This window comes from Odontesthes bonariensis, chromosome 9 (assembly GCF_027942865.1).
Source record: "Odontesthes bonariensis isolate fOdoBon6 chromosome 9, fOdoBon6.hap1, whole genome shotgun sequence".
NCBI classification, from domain to species: domain Eukaryota; kingdom Metazoa; phylum Chordata; class Actinopteri; order Atheriniformes; family Atherinopsidae; genus Odontesthes; species Odontesthes bonariensis.
The window spans coordinates 21,647,450-21,675,104 of record NC_134514.1 but is presented as its reverse complement, the minus strand read 5'-3'; the positions used below and the strand labels follow the sequence as shown (position 1 = coordinate 21,675,104).

Here is a 27,655-nt window from a genome sequence, read left to right as displayed (position 1 = left end):
AAAGATACAAGACTTTACTTGAAAAAATTACGAGGGTGAACAACGTACATTAAGTTAACAGAGCCGAGGATAATGGAGGCAAAATGGAGTGTCATAGAAAATAACAACGGTAAGTCTCTCTTTCACACACAGACACACTCATCACTGAGAACATTGAAAGGCCCAGGAGGCTTTAAAAAGACACAAGAGCTAAACATATCTCAACAACCGATACATTTTTTTTTTTTAACTTTTCCATTCTGCTCGTTTGGCTGTTTTAAGGATTAGACACTTTGTACAACATAGAACACAGACACGGAGTCCAAATCCAATTCTGTACGTGGGCAAAATAATTCAAGAATATATCTGGGTCACAAAAAAAAAAAAAAACTAAGAGCAGAGAGGGGAATCTTTTTCTACTCATGAATAAAGCTTTCATCCTCCTCATTTAGTTTTCATTTTCAGCACCTGCTATAATAAGCTGCTGAAATGGCCAAAAAACAAGTTAGTTACTATGATCCAAAGGATACACGTCAATCATTGACCAATGATTGAGCAAAAAGTAAAACTCCAGTCAGCATGGACTGATGGAGTTTGTGGAGTAACAGCACCACCTGCTGGTTACATCAGAGAACAGGCGTCCTTTCATACAGCACGTGTCCGCTCTTTCCTGCTCTTACAGTGTTAAAACAGGTGACTTCTCCTCTCGGGTGTACAAAATATGTCATATTTTATATGTCATATCAACAAGTCAATGTCTCTAATGCAACTAACGGAACGCATCAGATCGGCATCATTTTACAGGACATGACGGCTTAGAAAATCTTCAGCAGAGAAACCACTACTCAATCTATTTGGCCAAGTTTACCAAATTCCCTGAACATAGGTTCATTTAGAACACTTAAAATGAGTAAAAATTCTGCCAACTGAAATTTAGAGTCCTCACAGACAACGTATGAGCATCAGAAATGTATTTTTCAGCCGTATGTCACCTTGGTACAGCATTTATTACCTCAAGTAGACCTGTAATTATGTTGCCTTATCAATTGATTAAGCCAAAAAAAACACACACGCACAAAAAAAAAATAAACAAATGAAAAAAACAACAACACAGTATTTGTCCATCAATATTTGGAGATAATTAAAATTTCTAATGATAACGAGTGAACGAAGAAAATCTGAAATGTCAGTGATGTCAGTAGTGTAAATGTTGTGCTAAGGTGAAATACGCAGGTCTAGCTCTAAAAGTATTAATTTGGTTTGTTCAATATTCCCTTTATCGTAAAAAAAAAAAAAAAATAAATCATAAATACAGCGACACTCAACCAACAGGCCACCACTTAATAAACAGTCATCACAAAAGCACACAATGTGAGAAAATTGAGTCAAGTTAACTTCAGACTGGGCTTACCAGCTTCTTTGCTTTCACCACATCCTGTTTGCCTTCACCTCGGAAGCTAAAGGGCTTCTTCTGTCTGACATTTCTCTTGAGTGTTCTCAAATGATTCCCTCAGTTTCCCCAAATAGGACCACAAGTGGTGGGGAAAAAAACCTGAGACTCACAAGATCACAGTGTTGTTAACAGATCCCGAACTAAACACAAGCAGGATGTTCTGTTGAGGCTCGAGCCTCTCAAAAATTCCTCGTTCTTTTGCTTTAAACGTGAAAGTCTGAAGAATCTTACACTCAGTCCCTTGTCAGTCAACAGGACCAAAAAAAAAAAGAAAAAAAAAAAAAAAAAAGAAAAGAAGCTTAAATGCTATCCTGCAGCTACAGGTGAGATCTGATGGTACATCACACCACGCCGCATCAAGATATCAGCTTTATCTCTATATTTGTCTGTTAAGAGAAATAATGGCTGCATTTACAGCCAGAGGTTATGTAGTGATGCTTGAAGGTGTGAAATGATTATCATTAAATAAGGCCACGTATACGACAATTACAACACACATACAGTACAAATGAAATAGGACGTTGGTTCAGCAAGTGTTTTTGAAAGTACAAATTGAGTGCAATTTTTCTCAAAAGGCACAGTCTGGCATCAGTTGGCACTTTCCAGCTCGGTTCGGTTCGGTTCAGTTCAGTTCAGTTCAGTTCAGTTCAGGGACCTGACGTGGTTCCGGTTCCGGTCTGGACCGGTTTGGAGCAGTTTATTTCTGTTGCTGCTGCCTGAGGCTCTCCAGCAGGATACACTTGTGGGCGGGATCGAGCACCCCGGCCTCCTCCAGGTCCTCCTCAGTAATGTCGCTGGAAAAAGAAAATGACAAATGTCTAAACTGAACCAGTTTTCAGGACAAATAGCGCGCGTACTGAATGATTCAGAGCAACTTGATAGGTGAAATAAAATAATATCAGCATGCCTCAGCTGAAAATATCTCAAGCTTAAAGGATAAGACCGGTTTTTTGACATTGGGCCCTTGATTTCACATTATAGCATGATGTTCTACTCACCCCTGCTTGTTGTTTGTCATTTGGAGCTGTTCCGAAGATATTCGAGAGGCGTCTGGCTGCTCTCTTGAGATATTCGGCCATGAAACGGTTTCCTATGGGCAAGCTCATACAGGCACAAACTATGCTGTTTATAATTTATTAATTACTCTACACTAGCACTGATAACGTGGAGGTGCGTCGCTTACTTAAAAAAATCCGGGTTATTGTAATTTTGATTTTTTTGTCGTAAAGTGGGTGTTACTGACGTCATCGTCGTGCTACTGCCACAGGCAGCCCACAGACCTGCTGCCTATTTATTCATTCGGCTAAAATTCAAAATTAGTAACCCGGATTTTTTTAAGTAAGCGACGCACCTCCACGTTATCAGTGCTGGTGTAGAGTAATTAATAAATTATAAACAGCATAGTTTGTACCTGTATAAGCTTGCCCATAGGAAACCGTTTCATGGCCGAATATCTCAAGAGAGCAGCCGGACGCCTCGCGAATATCTTCGGAACAGCTCCAAATGACCAACAACAAGCAGGGGTGAGTAGAACATCATGTTATAATGTGAAATCAAGGGCCCAATGTCAAAAAACCGGTCTTATCCTTTAAAAATCAGACCTTGAGTAGCTCACACCAACACGCCGTCTTCACTAAATCTGCAGAATTTCCTGCTAACTCGCATAACTCGCTTTATCACTTCCGTAACATTTCTTACATTTCAGTTTAAGTCTAAATTTGAGCATATAATGTAGGTATGTACCTGAGGAACTCCAGATCGTCCCAGCCGTTGTGTAGAAGGCCCTGCTCATACCTCTCCAGGCCCAGTCTCTGCAGCCACTCCCCGACTGAAGACTCCCCCACAGACAAAGATGAACTACTGCTGCCCCAAAGAGCCTTGAGTGGAGAAATGCATTGCAGCGTCAGCGTAAAATTAATGGGAAACATCTAAGCTCATTGCAGCCGTCACACAATGCGTGCAAACCACAATCGGCAGACAGCAAAGCATAGAAAATGTAGAGCTTGGAGCTCTATTTTCCTAAGAATGAGGTACTGAAACTGAAAGAGGAAACCCAGATTTTGTGGTGGAACCGTAAGATGCTATGAAATTCTGTATTTGTGTTAAAAACTGATGTGGGTTAAAAGAAAATACCTGAAACATTCCAAAAATTCACAGCTTCCATTGCTGTAGCTGACAAATCAGTAAAAAAAAATCCCAGTACATAAAAAAAGTACAGCTGCTTTATCCACTGAAGTGAATTGGAGTTTTACCTCCTCTGGCATGTCCTCGGCGATACTCTCTGTGATGGGGTTTCTGGGAGGGAAGGTGCGGCAGGCCTCCAGGCCCAAACCCATCGGTTGCCCTCGAAGAGGTGGTGCCGAGGGAGCACGAGGAGGCTGTCCAGTAAACTCACTCTCACTCAGAGTCTTTGCCATCTGCAGCACAGAGCAGGACTGATCATCCAACGCCCCCGCTCCCCCCGATCCGACTCCTCCCCGCCTAAAGCCATCTCCGTGGGCGAGTGGGCCACCAGGGCCGGCTGGTGGGATCCTTACCTCAGCCAGGTCGGGGTAAAGAGGACGAGGTTTAGTGAAAGGAGCCTCCGAAACCATCTCCAGGGCCCCTTTAGGGAGCGGAGGAGGAGGGAAGTCAGGAGGGGGCCGATTCAGCGTGCTTCCAACTGTTCCTGGGACACCTCCTCCCGCCATACCGGCACCTCCATCGTCCTCTGAGGAGCCCTCCTCGCTAATGCCACGGGCCGGGTGTCCCGCTAAAGCTCTGCGCGGGTGAGGGGGCACTGAGGTTGCAGACAAGGGTTTTGTCCGAGCCCCAGCTGAGGGAGGGGGGGCTTTGGCTGCCGGGGGGTTTGCAGCGGAATTAGGTGGGAGGAGCTCCGGAGAGAGAGCTGCAGCCGATTGGTTGGGAACTCCCTCCAGAATATAGTAGGCAGGATTATTGTAGCTGTTCTTGCTGACAGATGAATCTCCGTCTGATGTGTCCTGTTTGGGTCTTCTCAACATAGACAAAAATATAGACAAATGGTTTTAGACTTAATCTGGTCTTGGCTTTCACACGATTAATCTCCCCATAACAAAAAACATGTCAACACAGTGTTTGTGTGGTCAGTTCTGTGTGGTCTGTTCTCTGCTAAGTGTGTACCTTGCAGCAGTGTCCTCCTTGCCGCTTCTTTCTCCCTCCTCACTGACCTTTCCCAGCTCTCCGAGCTGTTTTCGAACTACAGACGTCCTGCGACAAAACACATCATAACAAGTTAACATGTGGAGCAACAGAGAGAATCAAAGTGATGTGTGGGCATCAAGCCCGTCAGTGACATGACAAAATGAGACAGTTTAAGACACAAATGTGTGAATTCATAGCACATTATCCTGAAATCATTCTTTCCCGGATATTCAAATATGGTCTTAAAACACTTTGGCAGTATCTGCCTCATGTTACCTTCATTTATTAGTTGTACACATCATGTAAATTCTCATGAAACTAAACCATCATCACAAAACAAAGTTGTTCCAACATGACCTCCAGTGCAGCTCATCAGCTTGTAGTTTCCTTCCATCAATACAGGCCCATTTATCATGGCTGTAAGATATCGATTATGATAACTATCTGTTCGCTTACTGTCTTTTATCTCTCAGAGCTAGACATGCACCGGTGTCCACGGTTAGATTATCTGTAAGTGGTCATAATGTACTGGCTCACCGATGGATGACTACGCATAATCTCCTGTAAAGAATGTGCGCAGCTTTGTGAATTTTACGATAAAACAACATTGAGAAAAACTAAAGCGTACTGACTTCACATATTCGTGTCCCACTCTGGATACCATAGTGGATTTCCCTTTCGGTCCGCCTGTCTCGTCCTTGTCCACACTGATCCACTCTGAAACACGACAGAAAGAACAGTTTGACAATCAAACCAGAGGCTTGGTTAAAAATGCATCAGCTGAAAAATTCACGTCTGCCGATTAATAAAGCTTACAAGTCCGTAGTTTAGATTTCCATTTGTTGGTTACTTTTGTGTTAAGAAATGTTGATTTGTTTACACTCCTATTCGAGCTCCTTGTCCACCCCACAGTAATGCATTACCATATAGTCGCTCCCTGGTTCCCATCCTTTCAGAAGGGACTCGGACCCTCATGGACCCCCGGATATTTCCTGTTTCTTCACCTCGGTGAGACAGGTATGTGTGGAACTGTTGTGCTGTGCTGCCAATCATTGATTTAAGTGCCAACACACACTCTCCTGATAGAGGAAAAGCAGACATACACACACACACACACACACCGCTGGTTGTCAGACCACAAAAACAAATGATCCCTCTCTTGATATTAAACAAAAGCAGTCTCTCTATACCATAGGACTCATATCCATCCACTGATTTCACGGTTAGTAGCAGATGTTGGTCCTGCAGGTACTCGATATCTGAGAGGAGAGGTTTGAGTGTCGTTAACTGCTTGTTGGACCAGCCCACGCGCAGAAAGTTGACGTTGTCGCTGTTCTGACTGTCGTTCTCGTAACTCTTCTTAAACTCTAAAAAAGAAAACACGACAGAGACAGAGAAATGCAGGGAAGAGAGGATAGTGGGAAGGGCGAGGGGGACAAAGAGGGAAGGAAAGAAGGAAAGAAGGAAAGAAGGAGGGAGATGTTTCTATCACATTTCATTCAAAAGTACAGGAGGGGGGCATGCAACACTGGTCAAAAATGGGGTCTCGCTTTAAGGTATACTGACTGACTGAGGTGGGGAGGGTCAGAGGGAGATGGATGTAAACACAAGAAGTTTTATTATAAGAACGTGGTGATATAGGAAGCATGTTTGCACTTTGATTCCTGGTGGATCACATGACACTGAGTCACTGCAGCCAAGCAGGTAGGCTCGTCTCACCTTCCAGACAGGTAGAGTAGAATTCAATAAAGAATTTGGTCCTGCTCGCCGTCTTCACTATGGCCTCAATGCTTTCAAACTCAATGTAAGCCTGCTCCGAAGACTTCGGAAGACCTACATGTTAAAAAAAAAAAAGTTAAGAGGAGGGAATGGGGCTGGAGGAAGATGGAAGAGGCAAAAGAGTCACGAAAGGGTGGCGCAAGCTTCAAAGTATCAAGGGCAGACATCAATTTAGTAACTTTTAAATGTGACATTTTGTTCAATAAAAGAAGAAGACAGCGGGAGCGAGCCAGAAACACACGAGTTCATGACTGAACAGATTAAACATTGTGCAATTAACTGCCATCAATTACAACAGCATGCTTATCCCAAAACGTCATTAACACAGGAGAACGAGGGAGGGGGGTCAAAGTCAGAGACAGCCGAAGGATATCAAAAAGGTTTTCTGAAAATGACAAGTTAATACACTTGTACCTTTTTTGGAGACAAACTGGGAAGTCACTCCAACCTCAAACGTAGCAAATACAGGGGAATGATCACTGGTCACTATATCATCTGTACAGCCTGGCAGCAGAAGAGCATTTACCTCAGTTAACTCATTGATTAATTACTTTTCAAACATTTATTCACAGAATCATGACCTTCATGCAGGTGTGACGTTAACCGCTAAATCTTGATTCTAAAAATGCCAAGAAAAAGACCTCCGTCTCACCGTAGGAGTTGGAGACGATGTGTGTTTCTGGGTATGACTTCCACAGGATCCTGTCACACCAGGATGGAACATTAGTCCTCATCTGGGACACACAGAGGAGAAGAAGAAGACAACAGAATAATCAACATGACTAATAAAAGGAGGGGGGTAAGTGTCTTGATGTCTAAGGTGGAAAACGCACCCCCGTGGCCTTCTGCTTCTGCCAGACATACGTGTCCCTTGAGCCACGTTCGTAACGGTAGGTGGGAGGGAAGGATATCTCTTCTTCCGCTGCAAGCAAAAAAGATGCACATTCATCTTTGTGGAGTTTTTTTTTTTCTAACTGTAACACATTATTGTGCTAGTGCCAAACAAATAGTCAAGCGCTCAGACTAAATTTTTTCAAATTTCGCCTTGTGTAATGACACCATGTCAGAAAGTAACGGCTAATGTGCTCGAGAAAGAACCCCCTCCCTTTTTCTTTCTTTTTTTTCCCCCCAGCGGACTCAGACTATTTGTGAAATAGGGTCACGAATACTGACGAAAGCCACTTTTCTCAGCCATTGGGTTGTAAAGAAAGCTGTGGGGAAGTGGGGGAAGCTTTGTTTTCTACTACACTGCAGTCGTTCTTTCTCTGGGTGTTCTTGTCTTATAGTAAGCACAGGAAACCTGTGGTTTTGCTGAGCTATTCAAGAAGCGGCAGAGCTGAGCAGGTGCTTTTGGGAAGTATGAGTCATCACTTCATCTGTATTCATTAGACCACTGCAACTCTATTTCGAGGAAGAGAGGCCTCTGTTAATGTTGAGGTTTAGCTAATCTTAAATATTACTTCCCTACAGTCAAATACATCCTTGCCCCAGTCATCAACATCTACTTGTGCACAGGGAGAGGAAGTAGCCACTTCTGGCCAAGACATACTAACCAAAGCGCAAAAAGACTTTATTCTTCTCCCGCTCCAGGTTTAGCTGGTCCACTTTTAGCAGGGGCTCAAATTCCTTCCTGTTAATGTAGTTTAAAATTTCCTACACGGACACAGACAAAAGACAAAGGCTTAGAGAAACTCTGTTTTTTACTAAATCAGCTGTGTTGCACAACTTTGAGTTTCTTCTGCGTCACCTGTATATCCATATCCAGCCTGTAGTTGAGGTCTCCCAGCCAAAATAGGTGTGTGAAGCGCAGTGAAATGTCAAAGGAGCTCAGCTGTTTGTCTCCTAAAGACAGGAGCCGCAGGATATCAAGGTAGTTCTGGTTCCTCCTGAGGGGGTCAAAGGTTGCATGCATGATAAGCAATAAGGGACTAAAGAAAAACCAAAATAGTAAAAAAGGAGGGAAAAAAAATCAACCATAAAACAAAGAAAACGTGTATATATAGCAACAGCTGTTTTCACATTTCATTTTTGCATGAAAGCAAACAACAAACCACTCCATTCCAGTAGGTGGTGGTAACAGTGAGGAAAACTGTGACTCCGTATGAAGTGACAAACAGCAGTGAGCTCGGAGGAGGCTGCTCGTTTAGTGCTTTGAAAATGAAGTTACTGAGTTCACGATAGAAACAGCAAACTGATTTTTACAAACTCTTGCAAAGACAGGCTGAAATAAAATGAAACAACAAATCAAAACCCTCAGAAATGTATGGACTTTTACAGCTTCTTTGGAGCTTAATTCATGCCCTGGCTCTTCCAGTTGAATGGCACCAAGTACCTTAGAAGGTTCCTAGTTCCTTTGGAAAGTACCCGTGGTGGAAATGTGGAAGTTACATATATATATGTGTGTGTGTGGGACTGTAACGAGTACCTGGCAATCTTCTCATTCCCTGATGTCAAGTGACAGTTCACAAAGCCGAACGATGTTCCGTTGAACATGAAAGACACTCCCACTGCTCCTTTGTTACCTAGACAACGATCAAAATAAACATCCAAATTAAAAATGCCACAGTATTTGACTCATGGAAAAGCATCTTTTTTTAAATAAAGCATGTGGATTAATGTTGGATGTACTGTAACAACTAATTAAAAATATAAATAAAAACTTGAGACTTTACATAATAAGTACCAGCAATTTTATGAATTTTATAAGTTCATATCACAAACAATAATAAATTCATGATAAATTACTGAAAAGGCTGATTTGTAATACAAACATCTAGAGGGTGCCAGTGGTCCACTGTTTATATTTCCTCCCAGATTTTCACTTGGAAATAAAACATCTTAAGGAAGAATAAAGACTGAAAGCAGAGTGCTGCTGTTACCCAGCGTGTTGGCGATGCCCGTCTTGACACTGGACATCCCCACATGGCTGATCCTGTTTTCATGTTCAGGTTTCACTAACACAGCAATTTTGATGTTCCACAGGGTCTGCACTGCGATCTACAGACAACAACAGCAGACAGTGGGGAACCTGTAGTCATCAGTTCCGCACAGACCCACACAAAATAGTCCCTTCTTACTTTAACTCAATAATTCCAACTTCCTCTCAAACATACAAGCTCCACTCCCCCCCCCCCCCCCCCCCCCCGCCCCCCCGCCCTCACAACTTATTTGCGACTTAAATAGGTTTGGTAGGTGTGAGCGAGCACAGATGACTAAATAGAACAATATATTCAAAGGCTGTTACATGAAGCATTTGGGTCCTGTTTTATTTGTCACCCCCTGCTTTCCTCACCGGCTTATAATCCAGTTCCGTCTGTTCTTTTAACATCGAGCGCAGAGACTCCACCCACTCTCGCTCACACACCGAGTTCTCCTGGGTTCCGAACACATACAGGTCATGGGGGATGGTGACAGTCATCTCGTCTAGAGTCTTCCCGAGGCCGCGACACAAAACCCACGAAGCCACAGACTTAGGCGCAGGTACTGAGCCTGAGGACAAAAACACAAAAAAAATGTGTCTGTCGAATAAAAAAAAACAAACACCAAATTCTACTGAAGGTGGTGTTACAAGATGCGTCTTTGTGTCTAACCCATATTCCAGGAACCTATGAAGATGGAAATCATGTCTGGCTCGTCCTGGTTGGAATGTTTGTTCTTCATCAGCTGCAGCAGCTGACAAAATGCCTCCCGCTTCTGAAATAAAATGCATACACTGTTTCTATTTCTTAAAATCTTTCAAGTGGAGTAACTGTAAAAGATGATGATTTCATGCGTCTCAAAATTACAGCATGTTCGAGGGAGTTTGAGAGAGTGCAAGTACATGCCTTGGCACTAGCAAAGATGAAGTCTTTCCTCTGACTCTTGTCCTTCTCCTTCTCAAACACAATGCCCAGTTTATTCTGCACTCGCTGAGACTTGATCAGCTGACGTACTGACAGAAGACAGACAGAGGGTTACAGAAGGGTAGTTAAAGATAAATGAAAGGACGAAAGGTTGAGCAACTGACTGAGAAAGCTGAAAAAACACATGCAATCTCTTTGACTTGCACAGCGAAGCTAGGACAAAGTGTCTGACATATAAAACTTAATATATCTTTATACAAGAAACACTGACCATCAGGTAAAAGTGTTGGGATACTATGTCCCACATTTTTAAAGGAACGAGAATTTCTGTTCACCGATTAACTGAGAATATAACGGATAACTCATCTCACAAAACTCATCTTTTGTATGTGTGTGTGTGTGTGTGTGTGTGTGTGTGGTGTATAAAGAGTTTTAAGATGTAGTTCTTACTTTTATCATGTGTGAAGGTGGTCCAGTCCTCCTGATTGTCCTTCACCTTCTTCATCACCACCAGCCTTCCTCCCTCCACATCCACAGACAAAGTGTACTTCTGACTCTTTCCTATCTTCGTCAGCTCAGCGAGGTAAACGTCAAGCTTCACCTGTGATGAACCAAACAAATATAACTACGCGCACGCATGCATGCATACAGAAAAAAAAGCTCACTTGTGGCCGTGACACGCCAAGCCAACGGATCAGCTTTGGGGAACATTAGGAGCGGCGATGAACATCTGTGACGCTTGTTTTTATTTCAGTGTGTCCCGCACCTTCAGCACTGTCAGACCCTGTCAACGGATTTTAGGAGTCTAGCTTTGATTGGCTGTTCAGCAGGACGTAGCTCGTATGTCTTATAGTTGGGAAGTTAATGTAAATGTGGTGTGTTCAATCGCTATTGTTTTGGCTTTTTTTCCCCCAGACCCAGGCGATGTGAAGAGACACAGTGACGGGGCTTTTGGTCACTGCATATCATTACATATGTGACAAGCTAGTTGCCTCTACGGCATGAACAGTAAAAAAAATCGGAGCCAGTGAGGCTGGAATTTTGATGGTTACAGATAAAGCAGCCTGAGTCTCTCTTCAGAGTTGTTTAAGTAAGAAGTTATCAAATTTCTATTCAGTCCACACTAAATGGGACTATGTGGACCTTTCTTACACCCAGAAACATCAGACTCAAGACTTCCCTGACAGACTTTCATTCTTACTTCCAAATGTGAGTCATAAGAAGCAGAGCCTCAGAAGATTTGTCTGTGAGTGAAGTTTCTGTTCCTGCTCAACAGGAAACTGCTGAAAGAATGGCACCACAGAGGATGCAGCCTGAGCTGACAGATAATATTCAAACCCACTCATCTCTTCATCCCCCCTTCACTGTATGCTCCTTACCTCACTTTGTTCACCCCCATCACTGACCTAAGTCTCATTCACATTCTTCCGACTGATCTTTACATCTCCCTTTTTCAACACAGCCTTCCATATAAATACAAGTCTACAATAAGAATGCTATCGGTACATTCCAAAATAAACATGCTACAATCTTCAAGCATATCTTTTGCTATTCTTGCTAACTTGTATGCTTCTTCTATGTCTGGACACTACAAATGATGAATATCATGACATGACTGATGATTCAACAGGAAGCGCATTACAAGCATTCTTCTGGACTTAAATCAGACAAACTTCCTGGGTAAGAGAATACAGGACATTACGATTTAATTGTAGTTTAGGCATCATACCAATAATATTGAAGAAAGGATTTACATTTCTCACAAAAAAGGTGCCTTTTTTTCCCCTGATAAAATTTAGATCCATCACAAGTCACCGCTCACTAAAAATTCAAAGGGTAACATTTAATGTCGGTCTTTCGCTGATCATGGCAAGGTCAGAAACTGTGAAAACACGAACGAATTCCACGAGTGTGCATCTGTGTGGCTGGCGTGCGTGCAGATGTAGGTGTGTACCTCGAAGGCCTGCACAGGAATGGCTTTGCTGTGACGCATGGAAAGAGGCGGGGGGGAGCCCGGAGAGGACGCACTCATGTCCTGTAGAGCTTTCAGAGCCTGAGGGGACAAAGGGGAAGAGGGGGAGAGGCAGATGGAGAAACAATTAAAAGGCAGAGTGAGAAGAGAAATGAAAGAGAATTAAGAGGGAGGCAAATGTATGTGGGGAAAAGAAGATACACCAATATGATTACACATAATGCTTTCAACCTCAGTCTTTTAAGTGTCAGCAAGGAAAGGGTTTCCCATTTCCTGCGATGGGATCTAACGGGAACAGAGAGGGTGGAGCCTGGATCTTCACATGTGTCCCAACATATAGCTTGATTGCACTACAGGCCGTTTCCTCCTGAGCCGGCAAAAGCCCGTCCTTACAAATGAAGTCAAATAAGAGCCAGAGGAGTCTAACTATATTCAAAATTAGGAATAAAAGCTCATTTTAATTAGTGCGGTTGACTGTACCCAAAAAACATCTGTGGCTTTTAATTCTTTGCTGTAATAAACTACAGTTACATGTACTGTATGCAAAAGTTGGTGTCCTTGAGGAAATTTAGTTGAAAGGACATAGATAGATACTTTATTGATAAGGAAATTCATACATCCCACACAGCACATAGAAATGATAAATCTCTCCAAATGTTAATTTTGGGGTAGTACCTACAACTTTGGTGCTGGAAAAATACACCTCAAATTTAGTCATTGGGACAACCCGGAGAGGTCAAGAACATTCCTCAGTTGCTCCAGAGCAGATACTGTTCTTCAACCATTGTAGTAACGCTCATTAGATAAGGAGAAAACTGAAACCCACACAGCAGAACAAAGCTATAAAAATAGATCAAAGTCTTTTCAGATTTCAGTTTCTGCGGTCTCAAACAAAACTAAGAAACGACAACATTTGGAAGTCGAGGCCAGATCAGGAAGAACACTGTTGGCTTATGGCCCCCCACCACCCCCCTCCTTCCCTCCCCATTTCCGTGTGTTAAATGTAAAAGCCTCAGAAATGAGATCTTACAGTTGCGATGCCAGGCAACAATCTCAGAAGGCCCTTAAGACAAATGATCCGCCAAACGAAGCAGGTTATTTAACCTCACCAGCTCCATCTAACAGAGTGTATGTCTGGGTTTATAAGTGTGAAAAAGAAAGGCAGCGAGAGAGAGGAAGAGGGAGGGGGGGGGGGATCCTTCCATCCTTTTCGACCAAAGCGGTTCACAGACACAACTAGTGACAATAGAGCATTAAATAGAAGGAAAACAAAAGTAACGGTGATCTCATGTTCTCAGTTTTTTTTTCTCTTAAGGTAAAGCGAACTAGAAACTACACCGGCTCTGAATTTTTGAACATTCAACATCTAGTAGTACGTTAAAACATATTTTAAGTTAGGCACCCGCTGCAAACCAGCACAGGAAACGCTTTGGTGGAAAAACACCCTTTTTGTGAAGATTAAAGCCCAAACATGGTTGAATGTATGTGTGTCTACCTTCTTCTCTATCGAGGACAGCAGGTCTTTGAGAATTGCCAACTTGGTCACTAAGTTCTCCAGCTCTTGGTCTCCACCCTGATTCACTGACTAATGGACAAAAACAAACAAACAAAACATGTGAAAAAAAACAATCAAAAAATGATTAACGATTAGAACCCAGGTTCAATTGGGATCCATCTCGTCAAGGACGGGATGCAAGCGTGTAACATTTGAGGGGAGGTTTATGATCACACATTTTGGGAACTGCTCATAAGGAAATCTACAGACAAACAATACATTCTAGCCGTCTTAAAAATCATTTCAAGGATTAATAGTGCGAGATAGCAAGTTGAAACCACTGGAGGAGCATTACAAAGAAGACATCTCATCATATGCTAAACAGACACAGACAAATTGTTTCAAGAACAGTACACATGACTGCAGTGTGACCAGTTCTAAGTCAGAGGGGTGCACTATGAAGTGGGATTAGTGAGGCATGTTGTGCCTAAAGTCAAGAGTTTTTGGGGTCATGAGGGTGACTCTCTTTTAACCTGGCTAGATCACCACGGTAACAAAGATTAAATTGTCTGTTAGAAGCGCCATCCTTTCATTGATTCTTTTCCTAAATATAGCAGACCGCAAAATCGGATTAAAAGGACATAAAAATGTCATCAGGGCCAAGGATTAAATCGCCGGTATGTTGATACATGAACTAAACTAAATGAGTGAAGATAAAGAAATGCTGGACTGTGAGCCATAACTGAATTCGAAACAATAATTAAAACAATAATTTCATCACTGCAAACAATAATTCAACCTTCATCTTAAAAGTCAGCCAGTTTACCAGCTTCAGAGAGGAATGAAATGTTGGCACATTTACTGCCAAATTTAAGAATAATACAATGATGATTCAGTTACATCTATTCAGCATTTTATCAGTCAAACAGGATTTTAACTTGACTAACCAGAACTCAGTGCCGGATTAACAACTTGTGATGTCGAGCAGAGGGAATACGTTATCTATGCCAACCGGCTGAGCTGTGAGTGGAGCTATCCAATAATATTACACTAACAGTGAGACAAATCGAAGGGCTGCGTCGCAGAATCATGGGAATCTACATGAATTCAGCTGGAAATGCAGAATAGGATGCATTTTGTCTCGTCTTGCTGAAGTCTGTCAACACAGCCGATACTGGGTCTCCAACAGAGGCTGGAGAGTTACGTAGACTATTTATTAGAGAAAATTCAGTTTGTTGATTTGGTCTATCCTAACGCTTTCATTCTTACTGAGCATGAACACACAGATACATGTTCACATGCAAGAAGGCAAAGATGCTTACCTGTTGGATCATCTTAGAGACCATGAAAGCACTCTGCTGATCAAAGACTTTAGACAGGATCTCCAGACCAGACAGAACCTTATCCACCTCCCTGTTTGAGAAAACAAAGACAGATTAACAACTTATTGGTCTTTCTTCGTTAAGCCATGTCTTCCTCTTCGTTTCGACCCATCTACAGGCAAACGTCTTCTTTACATTGTTGTACAATGAACAAAACAGTATGAGCAACCGTATAAATACATTTGTTTCTTTTTAAATTCAAGTCTGTTTTTTTGTTGCTTATCTCAATATTTGAATGGGAAACATGTGCCATTGTGACCAAAACAAGAGCCGAGTTGAGGAAGCAGGCATTTCTGCGGGCTTTGGGGGGGGGGGGCTGTCAGTATAGTGACATTCACAGATACAAAAGAAAAGCTTTGTATGCGAAATGTATGGATAATAGAGTATGTGTCTGTGGAATATATGTGTCTCCAGATGTGCTGGTGCGTGGAGCTCACCCATTTAGGCGTTTGCAAGAGGCCACCAGTGTCTTGTTGAGATGAGGCAGGGAGGAGGCTCCCTGTTTGACTGCCTCAAGGTCCAACGCATAGCTGCCCTTCAGGTACTCATGGGAGATGGTGCTCAGACCATTAGCCGCAGGAGTGCTAAAACAAATCCAATTAAAGCCAAGTGATCACGTATAAGCACGATTCCACAACATAAGTATAACCATTAAAGACCGCTAAAAGAATACTTGTAAGTTTGCGCATGATATTGTCTGCTATTTTTTTGTCTCTTTTTTTTTGCGTGCCGTTTACTTGCTCTTTCCTTTTATTTTCATGCCGTTACCGATAACAATCGTGCATTTAAGTTAAGACATTTGTGTGCGTTCATGTGCGTGTTTAGAAAACTGCAGCCAACTCATGGTAATCGGTGAGTGAACAGGCAGTGCCACCATCCCCCAGCCAACAAACTACTTTTCTGCAACTTGTGAACATTTGCATTAAAGGTAGGGTAGGAGATCCTGGATTTTGAGTCCAGCGAAGCTGCATTTTGAAAATACACAGGTAAAAAGTCCCAACCCTTTTCTTCACTTTCCCCCCGAAGGCACGCCTCTAGAGTACATGAACGCGCACGAGCACGAAGGTGCACGAGTGCTGTTCTGACAGCAAGCATCGATCGTTGCCGTATTTAGTATATGCTAACTATACGTTTAATAATGCTAGGTGCTAGTCAAGCTGGCTCTAGTTTAGCTTCCTGCCAAGCTTCTGGACGTTCACGGAGCAGGGTACGCGCACAGGGGGAAGGAGGGGGAGGGAGGAGCAGATTGCAGTTTGATAGACGGCATCAGTATCCAATCATTGTGAACGGTCCGTTCACAATGATTGGATACTGTTTTTCCTAGATTGTACGTTCTAGGGGCCACTAAAACTTTTCATATTTGTGTCAAAACTTTTAATTAATTGGTTGCAATGGGGGTGTGAAGAGTATTTCAAGCAATATGTAAAAAAATGTTCCAGAAAAAGATCCCCTACCCCGCCTTTAAAGGCTGTCACAGCTTTGTCTTAGTTCCACATGACACTTTCTTCTGAGCTGCACTTTTAAGACGGTCTAATTGTTATTCTCTTGTGTAGCTTTATCGTTTTCTACCTGCTGTGTTGTCCCCTCAACACAATTTAATGGCCTACAAATGTGTTTGTCTCACATTCCATAAAACCACTAGAAACATTCCTTGTAACATGTTTCGGGGGTGCACATTTCCAAAAAAGGGGATTTCGTGTTTTCCACTTCCTCCGAACAATCATGCATTTTTCTCCTCCAATTTCAATGATCTATGAAAATGTTATGGCTCGTATATCCAGCGCAACAGCTGATTTCCATGTTTAATTTCATGCTTCACTCCATGGAAACTTGAGGACCACTGTGATTCTCAGCCTAATTCATTTCACAGGAGCACAAATACTTTTTTTTTGGTAGCACTCCTGGTCGTTAGGGGCAGCTGTAAAAACTAAGAACAAGCTCTGAAGTGCGAGAGAATTTCCAGAGATGTTCAGTCCAATTATCTAATTCAATCAAATTCCAAATGACATTCGTAAGAGCAAAGAAACCTGAGCATACAATTGTTTATTTATTAATCTACACAGATTTGAGATGCACACACAAACGGCAGCTTCCACTTCATTAAAATCATCTGTTGCCAATGTGGTTTCCAGCAGGATGTGGCTTACATTCTTTATAAAGATAGAGGAGGAAATGTGTATAGAGCGGAGGATGTTAACAAGAGTGTGTGTTTTCCAATTAACTTGAATGTAAAAAGGCACTTGTGGTTCATAACACGTAAAAACAGTTACTGCGGGACATATTTTTTAGGCTATAACATAAATAGAGAGACAGATTCACGCGTGTTTAACAATAATTTCTGCTTACTGACGTGATGACATTTGTGTGAAGCGACAACCTTCCGCTGTGTGCATTTGAAATAGGGGTGTCTTTGTGTCTGCAGTATGGTAAACATGCTGTTGATGGTAAGGTTTTGCAGGTGGCTTGGGATTAGCGTTCACATCCGAGTGCGAACAAGACACAATCAAAGGATCCATAATGTAGACTTTGTACCTTTCCGTGGGTATGTCTGGTCCAGGAGAAGTAGAGGTGGATGTAGTGCGAGGGGGGAGGGCCGGCTTCTCATCTTCTCCATCTAGCAATGACAGAAAATGAGTTATCGACTGACATAAAGGATATCTCCGCGACTGTGGGTGTGCTAGTGGGAGCTACCTGAATAGTCCCTGTCATCAGTGAAAGCCGTCTCCTCTCTGTCCACAGGGTAAAGCAGGGTGCTGACCAGACCCTGGCTGGGCTGCAGGTACAGTGACACCAACTCTGGCAACGTCTTAAACCGCTTGGGCTGTACGCCCTGTGACGTCTGAGAGTGAGAGGAAGGAAGCCAAACAGAGAGGGATGTTATTTCCGACATGGAATGATCCAAATAATTACATCCAAACTCCTCGGCTACATATAGTCATGTAGTTTGAATCTCTGGTGGCCCCAATTGTTCCATAATTAATGTTGTGTAAGCAAAAGCAGCCCAGCGGGCTAAATATAATTCAAACCAGGAAGAGCAGTTTTGATAAACACTGCTGGCAAAAAAAAGAATTTGGTTCCAGGAAGGCAAAATTAGACTTTCCCCCCCCCCCAACATCTAAGGCCCAAAAATGATACAGCAATGAGAGAGACATCTGTGATGTGACAGCATGTTCTGGGGCAACATGTTGTCGTGTGCGCGTCTGTGTGAGAGGCTGGCGGTGGAGGGGACTTCACAGCTGTTGGGCAAAAGACACAAAGACACTGCTGTGTGTTTGTGCGTGTGCGTGTGCCAGAGAAAGCCCTGAGCCAACAAAAGCATCCCTGCCCGCCAGCTGTTGCTGAAGCATGAGTGAGGGATTGTGCGTCACTTCTGTACCTGTACAGCCAGAAATCCCTCCTCGTCCGGTAGGATTCTGTAGGTGTGGACATGCTTCTGAAACCTGTGGGGAGGAACAGGGACAGTGATGTATGAAGAGAAGGCAGAGAATTCTAGGTAAACACAAGAAACTTGTGCTAAAGAGAAAAAAAAAAAAAAAAAAAGAGGTCAAAAATAGAAAGTTGGAGCCAATAAAAGTATAAAATTATTATTATTCTTATTATTATTATTTATTTTATTTTTTTTAAAGCAGGCAGGGGAAATTAGGAAATATCTAAGACAATTATATGACTCCAGAAAAATTAACATTCCTTTCTGTACTTGAGCTCAGTTGATGAGGTGCGTGTGTGTGCATGTGTGTGTGGGGGGGTTTAGCCGCGGCAGAAAGCTTCCACCTGTCGCTGTCAATCGCCGTTGTGAGCGTGTGCTTTATCCTTACAGTAGCGTGATACAGTAAAGCAGAACCCGGCGTTTGTGAATCAAACAGTTAAAGTGACAGGAAACACCATCATTTGTAATCTTTGGTTAAAAAAAAGAGATCAAAGAAAAGGAAAAACATACCAGAAGTGTACATTTTTAGAACTGCACATATAAAGCAGATTGTAAATTGTATTTCTGATTGTAACAGCGACTTTTTTTTTCTCCCCCCAATCAATCACAGATCAATACTGTGACATTGTGATTGCCCAGCTGTGACCATACGCCTGGAGTCACACACTGACGTGGAATGATTAACCCGTCTGCACCTCATGTCGGCTCAGCAGACCAGTCACAAAAAGTTCAATTTGCCAAGCAAATGTCATGGTTTTTTGTCCGTTGGTGAAAATATGCATGTGTGTGTTCGGCTGTGTAGGTGTTGGGACGGCAGCCTATGCAAAATACTCGTGTAATGCTTCTGCTTCCGCCTCAGTGCTGTCCTTATTTACAACATGAGCACGAGTAAACAGAGGGAAGGATGAATCCATAATCAGGATTCATCCTGCTCCCACCCCTCACCTCTTTTTTTCCCTATTTCGCCTGACATGAACCAAAACACACAATAAAATATTAGAAATGTTCCATGTGAACAACAAGCAAAACAACAGAAATAATAGGCTGAAATAAAACTTCTGTTAAACTTAAGACGTGCAGTCTCTGACGCCAGCATGTTCAAGTGGACAAAATCTTTGCCATCCATCTGAATGGGCCAACACTGGTCGTCAAACTCAACATGTTTTCTGTTGGCCAAAAAAAAGGGTGGACCGACAGTTCACGTGTGAATTGTTAGTGGGATCTTAAAGTCAAATCAGCAGCGAACGCTCGGTTTAGCTTTTGTTAGTCTGTTTTCCTCTTCCATTATTTAATACTGTTATTTTTTCCACAGCACTAAAGCCAAGTGAACCAGAGAAAAAACTGCTGCTTCTTTAATGGTGTTTGAGGTCAAGAGCTGCGGCCTCCCCTCTCTGTCTGAGACATGAAAGACACACACACACAGCAAAGATCGGAGCTCCAAGCCAAGTGAAATAAAAAAAATTAAACTTTTCATCAAAGTTACTGAGAGTGTAATAAAAGACTAAGCCAGCCAGAGTTTAACAGGCTGAGAAGTAGAAAAGTCACTATTTTTGTTTTAACAGCTCCAGTCCACTGCAACTATGTTTACACAATCACACTGTGCCTCAGGCAGAGATCAGTTGTTGTGGTGGGATGGCATGTGGCTGTAGGAAAATTCTGACTCTATGCACTAAGGGCCATTAGGCAAGCTTTATAATGGCAACGTGGCATGTATGTTCCATGTGCTCTGCTGCACTGCGGGGCCACATCACAGACCTCTGTGTTGCTGCAGCACATTTACTGCCTACTCGATTGTTTCTGAAGGCAGCATGCCTCTGGTTATGACCACAAGTTTGGGTTGACGGCTCCAAGAGTGAAGATATGAAAGCTGCCCAGCTGCAACTTAAGAACAGTCAAAAATCAACTGAGACTCACTCATTATCAGCATCAATCATCATCACAGTGGACCTTAAAGGGAAAAGGGCAAAAACTGCATGGTTCTCTCTGCCAAAGGGACATAAACATAAGAATGACCAAAATCTGATAACAGCTTTAGCTGTCAACTGTGCAGTCACTGGTTGGACCCAAGTGCAAAGCCACTGGAGCCTGCCATTAAAAAAAAAACAAAAAAAAAAAACAGTGAATCCCAGGGTTTACTGAGCTTACATGCAATGGAGGAATTTACATTGTTATTTTGAGATTTCTACCGGCCACTAGCTGAACGTTCCATCATGTCAGCGCTCCTATCAGCAGTGTGAGCGCAACAAGCGTCACGTTTAACCTACAGACAGAGGGGGAAGGCGAACCTTTTCAACTTCTGCAGGTGAAAAGAGGGGTTGTAGAACTATAGCACAGATTTGAACTCATATCTTAAACAAATAACGTGGAACTAAGCTTCTAAAACACTTCGAACAGAAGTTCCCACGTTGATCGGATTAATATACCGAGCGCATTCATCTGACTGTTGTTGCTAATACTTCCAAACACCAACTCAGACTAACACTACAAACTGAACAAATATTTACTCCTCTAAAACCAGCTCCTCCTGTAATCCCTTCACGTTATCAACACAATGCATCCAAGGTCCCCTGGCAGAGATGCCATCCACCCAGCGTCCCTGTACAGCACATAATGTGTGTTTTCCTGCTGGCAGCTGAATCTCTCTGCAGGTCTGTGGGGTAAATATTATTGTTCCAGGAGCCCGGGGAAGAAAGACGGAGGAAGAGAGCGAGATTTATTGTGGGACAGAGACACAGAGAGTCCACAGAGTTGTCAACAGTGGACAGCGTTGTCTCTGTCCATCCTCTTGTTGTCCTTCAAGTAACCATCCACACACTGAAGACCTGGCATTCTTCCGTATATATTAGATGTTAAATAACTTTAATTTCCAAAACTATAACTACAGCACGGTAAGTTTCAGGTTGCAATGCACTTTACATTTTCAGATAAACCAAAAAAAAAAAAAAAAGAGAGAATAAGGTTCAGAACTATAGATAACTTTTGTTAGATTTTGAATAAATGTCTCTATTCAAGAACTGGAGCCTGCTCTGCAGCCTGAAAATAAAGGAAATTACCGCTGGTGCATTTGAATGTTTTGCATGTGAAAAGAAGAAAGAATTTTTGCTGGAGGCAGAATTTGGGATCCATCAGATCCCTCCTCATTACATTTCAAACTTGAATAAGAATTCAAGCATCTAAAGCACCCCATACATCTCCATCATCTTAAACCTTTCCTAAAACGTCCCATTTTCTTCACATAGTGGCATTCGGATGGTGGACGGACAAAGCTACATTCACTACAAAGACGATATGCTTAAAGTGAAGCAGGATTCTAGTCGCACATCGCTCTCATGTGTAATAGAAATTTGAAGTTGAACATTGAATAAAAAGGATCAAATGACAACGACGCATCACCAAGTTATTTTCTAAAATGCTCTGACCAACCAACTATTCATAAAAAAGGTATACAGTAGAAGAAAACTCCACAAGGCCACACATGCACCACTCACCTTGTTGGTAAGGAATGCTTTGACAGAAAAGCCTATATTTCAAACCCACACACAGGAGCAGGGAGACAGCCTGAACCCTGACATGTTAAGACGCGCTGCGGTGATACTGAAGACCACAATCCTCACAGCAAAAATCGAAAACAATTCAATGACTCTGTGCCAGAGACATTTGTTAGGATGTCATTTTTACCGATGGTTTTGAAATAATTTCTTTTCCATAGTTAATCGCACTGTTACAGCGAATTTCGGCATTCAGTGTAAAACCAATTACTGATGCATTACTGTCATTAGCACATAAATATAATCCCTTAGCCTTTACGGTCCCAATTCGTAAGCCACAACTGTTGATCTTTTTCATCACTTTATCATTTTTTTATATATATATATATATATATATATATATATATATATATATATATATATATATATGCTTAATCTAAACTTGTGTGCAGAGACACAAAACATAAACTTTCCAGACTGAAATGTACGCTAAGAGGAAGTGAAAGGCCTACAGACAGGCACAGGGGTCAGCTTCATGACAAAATTGGAAACACTTCCTAAACAAACTTGTGCCTCCAGAAGCCTCAAAAAGGAAGTCGCTGTACGAAAGTCACAAGGGCAAAATCAGAAAGCCATGTACAGGGGCGAAAAAAAAAAAAAACAGTAAATGTAGCTTCATGAACGTAGGTCTAAAGTAGTAGTACAGGAGCGCTGAAGTAAAAAAAAAAAAAATACAACAACAACGTGTCTCCTGGTATCACGTGAGTAGCCCCTCTAAACTACACGACAACTATACGAACTCCCAGCTTTGTAAACCAGTAGGAGTTTTATCTAGTTTCTGTGTTGACACTGATAATGAGCAGCCATGAAGCTAAAAAAATCTGGCAGACCCCACTTTCTCATAGCTCACTTCCTCTGAAGAGGGCCCGATGCCACAGTTTGGCAGAGCAAGTAGCAGAACTATCAGCTGCCCTGCAGTATGTAGAAAGTTCTGTAGCTGCCTAAAATAGCAAACACAAGAGTGTGCGCTCCCAGTTTCTGAGTAACCCAAGGGCCCACAGCATTAGTTTCATTTTTGATTAAACTGACCCCACAACAAAATCCCCGTCTGTGTGGTGGTGGCACACAGTGGCAAACGTTAGCATCTGTGCGCTTCTCTCCTCATTCCATCTGCTCACATCTGCAGCATTTTACTACCATAAACTTACCAAGAATGTTCACGCTAACAAAATCCTCTTTTTATGTTATCAAACACGACAAAGTGAAGCGGCGCCTGAAACATGGCACTGTTGAAATCCATCTTGATTTTCTTACCATAAGAAAATGGCCACACGCACACACACATCATTTGACCATAGCAGCTGTGCTCTCGGCTATGTTTACAAGTAAAACGGTCAGTAAGAGAGAACGCAGGAACAGAAAATCTTTGTTTTCCCTCACGTTCACTCGTGCCATGCAGTCGACTGAACACAGTGTTCAGCTCACCTCTTTTCGCCAGGGTATCGTTTGCAACACGAGGTGAGTTACAGGCCTCTTTTTTTCCAGCAAGATGTCTGGACAGCAACTCTGTCAGAACTAGTGACAGAGGAACAGCCCTGTTGAAAAGGGGGATAAAATCAGGTTTATAGAGGCCAACTCCGACGATCTGGCGGGTGTTTAGCACTGAAACTTAAGGGGTGCTTAAGAGAGACATGCCAGGCTTCCATTTTCTTTTTAAAGGCTGCTATGTGGGAAATTTTTAAAAACAGCATTCATCAGCAGGTAGCAGCTTCGTCTTGTTTGCGACAGTAAATGAAAATGTTTCATTGTTCCATAGCAGCAACACTGATGAAACCGCATCCATAGGAAATGTGTTGCCATTCGTTTTTTTTTTGGCTAACTGACCTTGTGAATTTGAACCGTGTTAAATAATCGGGACTATAACGGTGCTCACAATACTCTGATGGTGTCACACAAGTCATCTCGGATCTTCACCGAAATATTTAAACGTTTAAATGAAACATTAGAATGCTGCATCTAAAACATTACTCATATAGGCGATAGGGACATTTCAGCACCCAGGAAATTACACAGGAGGAAATAAAGGAAATTCTATTCAACATCAGAGGAAGTAGTGCGAATAGCTGATCTGAATTTCCAGAACAACACACAGAGCTCGTGACTAAACCATTCAGTAGCATTCATTCAGTTTTATGATTGAAACCCCTTCACACCTCTGGTGATTCAGATTTGACTTGCAGGAACTACTCCTGCTGAACACAGCAACATTAGAAAAAGGTGTGAAATATGTCACTCGGCTAACCAGGTCACCTTTTCCTCCTCAACCTCAAAGAGTGTTGGGAAACCTCTGAGTCATACCTGCCCTCAAAAATCATGAAAATGGTAACATGTACAGAAAAAAAAACTGGTTCCACTTTGGCTCAAATTTGGATCCAATCCTTTTTCGTGTAATAAATAGTTAGTGTCTCAATGACACCCGACTTTAGCCTGAAGCTTGGGTTTCTAAGAGCGCTGAATAACAGCTGTATCGTGCTGTATCATAAGCAAAGCATAACATTCAACAGCTGCTTTATACACATCACAGTGACGTTTAATGAAAAAAAAGCTGCTCTCAAGCTGTCATTTTATTCACTGCAATCCACACAGAAAGGTATAAATAAACCTAGATAGTAACACTGAAGTCCAGATTCAGAGCAGAAAACTGCCTGAATCTATTGACTCTAACTACGATCCTGCTCTAGACTGCGATGAAATAATCCCATAAAATGTGCCAGATAACATCTGCAGTATGTCACTGGAGGTATCAAAGGTTATTTCTCAAAAAGGGACAGCAAATAGCAAAGGTGACTGAGCGTTTCATGTTACTTTGCTCCTTTTCCACACGGGGCGGCCAAACTTTAGGGCAAAAAGCCGAAAGAACGCGTGCGACGCCCGTTACTGCTAAAGCTCGCACAGGACACGTTTAAGCTAAGGTGAGGGAAACTCTTAAGCCATGAAACAAAGTCCAAGATATGAAAGGTGGAAGTAGAGCGGAAGGGAGAGGTGGAAATAACCCTGGAAGCAAATGATGCATGGATGTCAGGAATGTCATGACCTACTGAGTGCATCCAGGAATGAAAGAAAAATAAACGCCGTCACCACAGTTTGTCCTCAAAAGGCTGATGCCGGGACTACTGTACATTTTTCAAAGGTTTTCAGAGGGGAGGTGGCAAGGATGCATGACGAAAGCAGCAACATGACAGGCAGTTGACACTAGAAGTGCTTTGTCATATATGATTCCTGTCTTGGAGGGAAATGTTGTCTAAAACAGGATCCAAGCTGCTCAACAGTCCTGAGTCTTCTTTGTCGTACCAGGTGGAAGCATGGCAGCTACTGTGTGTGCACATGGTTTTTATATCATGATGGAAACAAAAGCTTTACAGGACCCCAACATGATGGCGACTTCCTGTAAACATGGGGACCGTGCTCATAGGTACACAGTGATTTTTTAAGTGTCAACGGTTAAAGGTTAGGCATTAAGGGAGATAGAGAAACGAACATGTGCGTATGTGTGCATCAAAATAGCAGAATCAATATCAACATGAAGTCATATTTGTTGGTTTTAAATCAAGTTATTCAGACCATGTTTGCTCAGTTCATTCCTGTCCTATACACACACGTTTTGTTTATTTTTCCCACCTTTACAAATAACACATTTTAGAGCTGCACTCACAACTGTGAAACCATAGTGTACTGTCAGAATGTCATAGCGGCCCATGCATACGCGTTATTTGTGATTATTTGGCGCTCTAGTTTGAAAAACGGTAAATATTAAACAGCTGCCTGGTATTTTTCCATTGTGACTGAAGGTTTCACCTGTAGCGGCCATCGCTTGTGTTTTCTGTGGTTCCACAAATGCTTATCACCATGTGCAGGTGCCACAGGAATAAGCACAGAGACTTGTGGCTAACCATCAGGGGATGTAGGCCAATATGAATGCCAGTGTAATGTCACGTGGCTTTTAATTTCCTGCATTTGTACAATCTGTTGCCTGTGCATATCTGTTTAGCTTGGTGTGGAAGTGCAAGCCATTTAGGTCATTATAGCTCAACAGCCCTTTTCTCAGCCTCATTTTACTAACCTGGGTGGTTATCAGTTGCAAACAACACTGGCAGCACTGTATCTGTAGTAAAGCTTCATCTGATCATCAAGTGCTCTTTCTTTTAATGAGTTTGCTTGGGTTGCTGGCTAAATATGGAGGCGGACTGTGGCAAAGTCTTCCTTGTGAAATGGAGGCTGGACCTTTCACCACGTACTTTAGCAAAGTGGATGTGAAGCCCTCCAAGTTCCTTCTAAAAAGACAGGCTCGAACTTCCCTGACGCGCAAATTACTGGCTTTCATGATGCGCCACAGCACATGGGAAGATATTGTGTGCGCAACTCCTGGGCTACTGCTTGGCCCATGGGAGACCTTTAAATGAAAACATCAGAGAGGCTTCACCGAGCCACAGAAGCTTTCATTTACCTCCACAGCCGTTGGGTTTAAGGCCCGCAGGCTGATTGCAGCAGACTCCAGTAAAAACGGCGCTGAAGGCAACCACATCACACACAAGACAGACAGGGACAGCCCTAAAGCTGTGTGCCATGCTGGAGTTTCACTGCCGGGCAGACAGGCAGTTCCCTCTCTCCCACTCATTTCCCTCCAGGAAAAAGTAAACACTGGCTCACGCAGGCTTTAACTACAATTTGATCATGTCGGTTTCCAGTTTGCTGCACAAGAGTTTATGCAACTTATAAAAAGCCTCACTTTGCAGAGCAGTAACGGACTGTGCAGTATACCTCTAACCCCAAAACTCCAGACTAGCCACGGGTGCTGTGTATCAACTGAAAACACGGTCAAAGTTAAAGCAGAGGTAAACAAAGCAAGGTGAAGTTACTTACAGTACACACAATGCGTAAGCCCCGTTGACACTCTCGCTGTCCCGCACCAGAAAGCTGCCATCTCTCCCGGCTCGGGCCAGCAGCTCCTCGGCCGCCGCTCGACTCAGGTCCCGGTGATACCACATCGGCGGTGCGGGCCCCAACGGAGAAATCCCTCCACCTCCGCCTCCCCCGGCCATGGCCACAGCCCTTCAAACCGGGTTTAACTCGAGCTGCTTCCCGTCCTCTCCGAGAAACCTCCCAGCCCTCCTCCAGACAGAGAGAAGAGCGGAGAGCCAAAAGGAGCAGAGAAAAGTAAAACGTTATTCCGACCGAGGCGCGAGACAACGACGGGACGGTTACAAGTTGATAATTGGTGAAGTTACTCTGTTTGCGGCTGTTCCTTAAAAAGAAAGGCGCACCACCCTCCTCTTTCGCTTCCCAGTCCCACGGAAATCAGGGTATGTAAATCCACACTGGAGACCGGGCAGCGACCGCGGGGACGAGCACAGTCAGCAGCAGCGAAGTGTCCGAAGGAAGAACTTCCTGTTGAACTTTCAAAATGAAACAGATCATCGAAGAATTCCCACTTGGGGGACTTTATTAGAAGGACATACACGATGAACAAAATTACAATCTTTTTTTTTTTAATACACCACGTTGATAATTGTGGTGACGTCAGCAGCGTGTTGTCAGCGTCACGTTTCATTCCAGATGTTGGTAGGTTTTTAACAGCTCAAGCAGCTCCAGTTTATGAGTATTTCACCCTGCTAAACC

At 42.8% G+C, this 27,655-nt stretch overlaps 1 protein-coding gene across 2 annotated transcripts; it reads right to left on the bottom strand.

Annotated features, from left to right (window-relative positions):
• inppl1a (inositol polyphosphate phosphatase-like 1a) lies at positions 1 to 27,404 on the bottom strand. Of its 2 annotated transcripts, none has more exons than XM_075473615.1 (28): positions 27,265 to 27,404; positions 26,900 to 27,145; positions 18,441 to 18,504; positions 17,756 to 17,903; positions 17,597 to 17,678; positions 15,502 to 15,648; positions 15,005 to 15,095; positions 13,683 to 13,772; positions 12,170 to 12,268; positions 10,666 to 10,816; positions 10,198 to 10,304; positions 9,964 to 10,066; positions 9,666 to 9,862; positions 9,253 to 9,370; positions 8,799 to 8,895; positions 8,121 to 8,259; positions 7,927 to 8,026; positions 7,207 to 7,295; positions 7,026 to 7,107; positions 6,788 to 6,877; positions 6,314 to 6,427; positions 5,785 to 5,961; positions 5,518 to 5,673; positions 5,227 to 5,311; positions 4,574 to 4,660; positions 3,685 to 4,423; positions 3,176 to 3,309; positions 1 to 2,226 (listed from the first exon to the last, which is right to left on the bottom strand). In XM_075473615.1, exons 2-28 carry the CDS (start codon positions 27,076 to 27,078, stop codon positions 2,130 to 2,132), a joined length of 3,762 nt encoding a protein of 1,253 aa, XP_075329730.1. In that variant the 5' UTR covers positions 27,079 to 27,145; positions 27,265 to 27,404; the 3' UTR covers positions 1 to 2,129. The 2 variants fall into 2 exon arrangements, with proteins under 2 accessions (XP_075329730.1, XP_075329729.1); XM_075473614.1 differs by having other exon boundaries at positions 26,900 to 27,148; positions 27,265 to 27,403.
• Between the last annotated feature and the right edge of the window lie 251 nt (positions 27,405 to 27,655).

Bases quoted from the DNA above. Each gene is read 5' to 3' on its own strand.
- inppl1a (XM_075473615.1), bottom strand. From the start codon at position 27,078: ATGGCCGGGGGAGGCGGAGGTGGAGGGATTTCTCCGTTGGGGCCCGCA. The intron at 17,904-18,440 runs GTACAGAAGTGA...TCTCACTCTCAG, and splicing joins AGGGATTTCTGGCTGTACAG to ACGTCACAGGGCGTACAGCC. The intron at 5,962-6,313 runs GTGAGACGAGCC...TTTCTTTTTTAG, and splicing joins CTACTCTACCTGTCTGGAAG to AGTTTAAGAAGAGTTACGAG.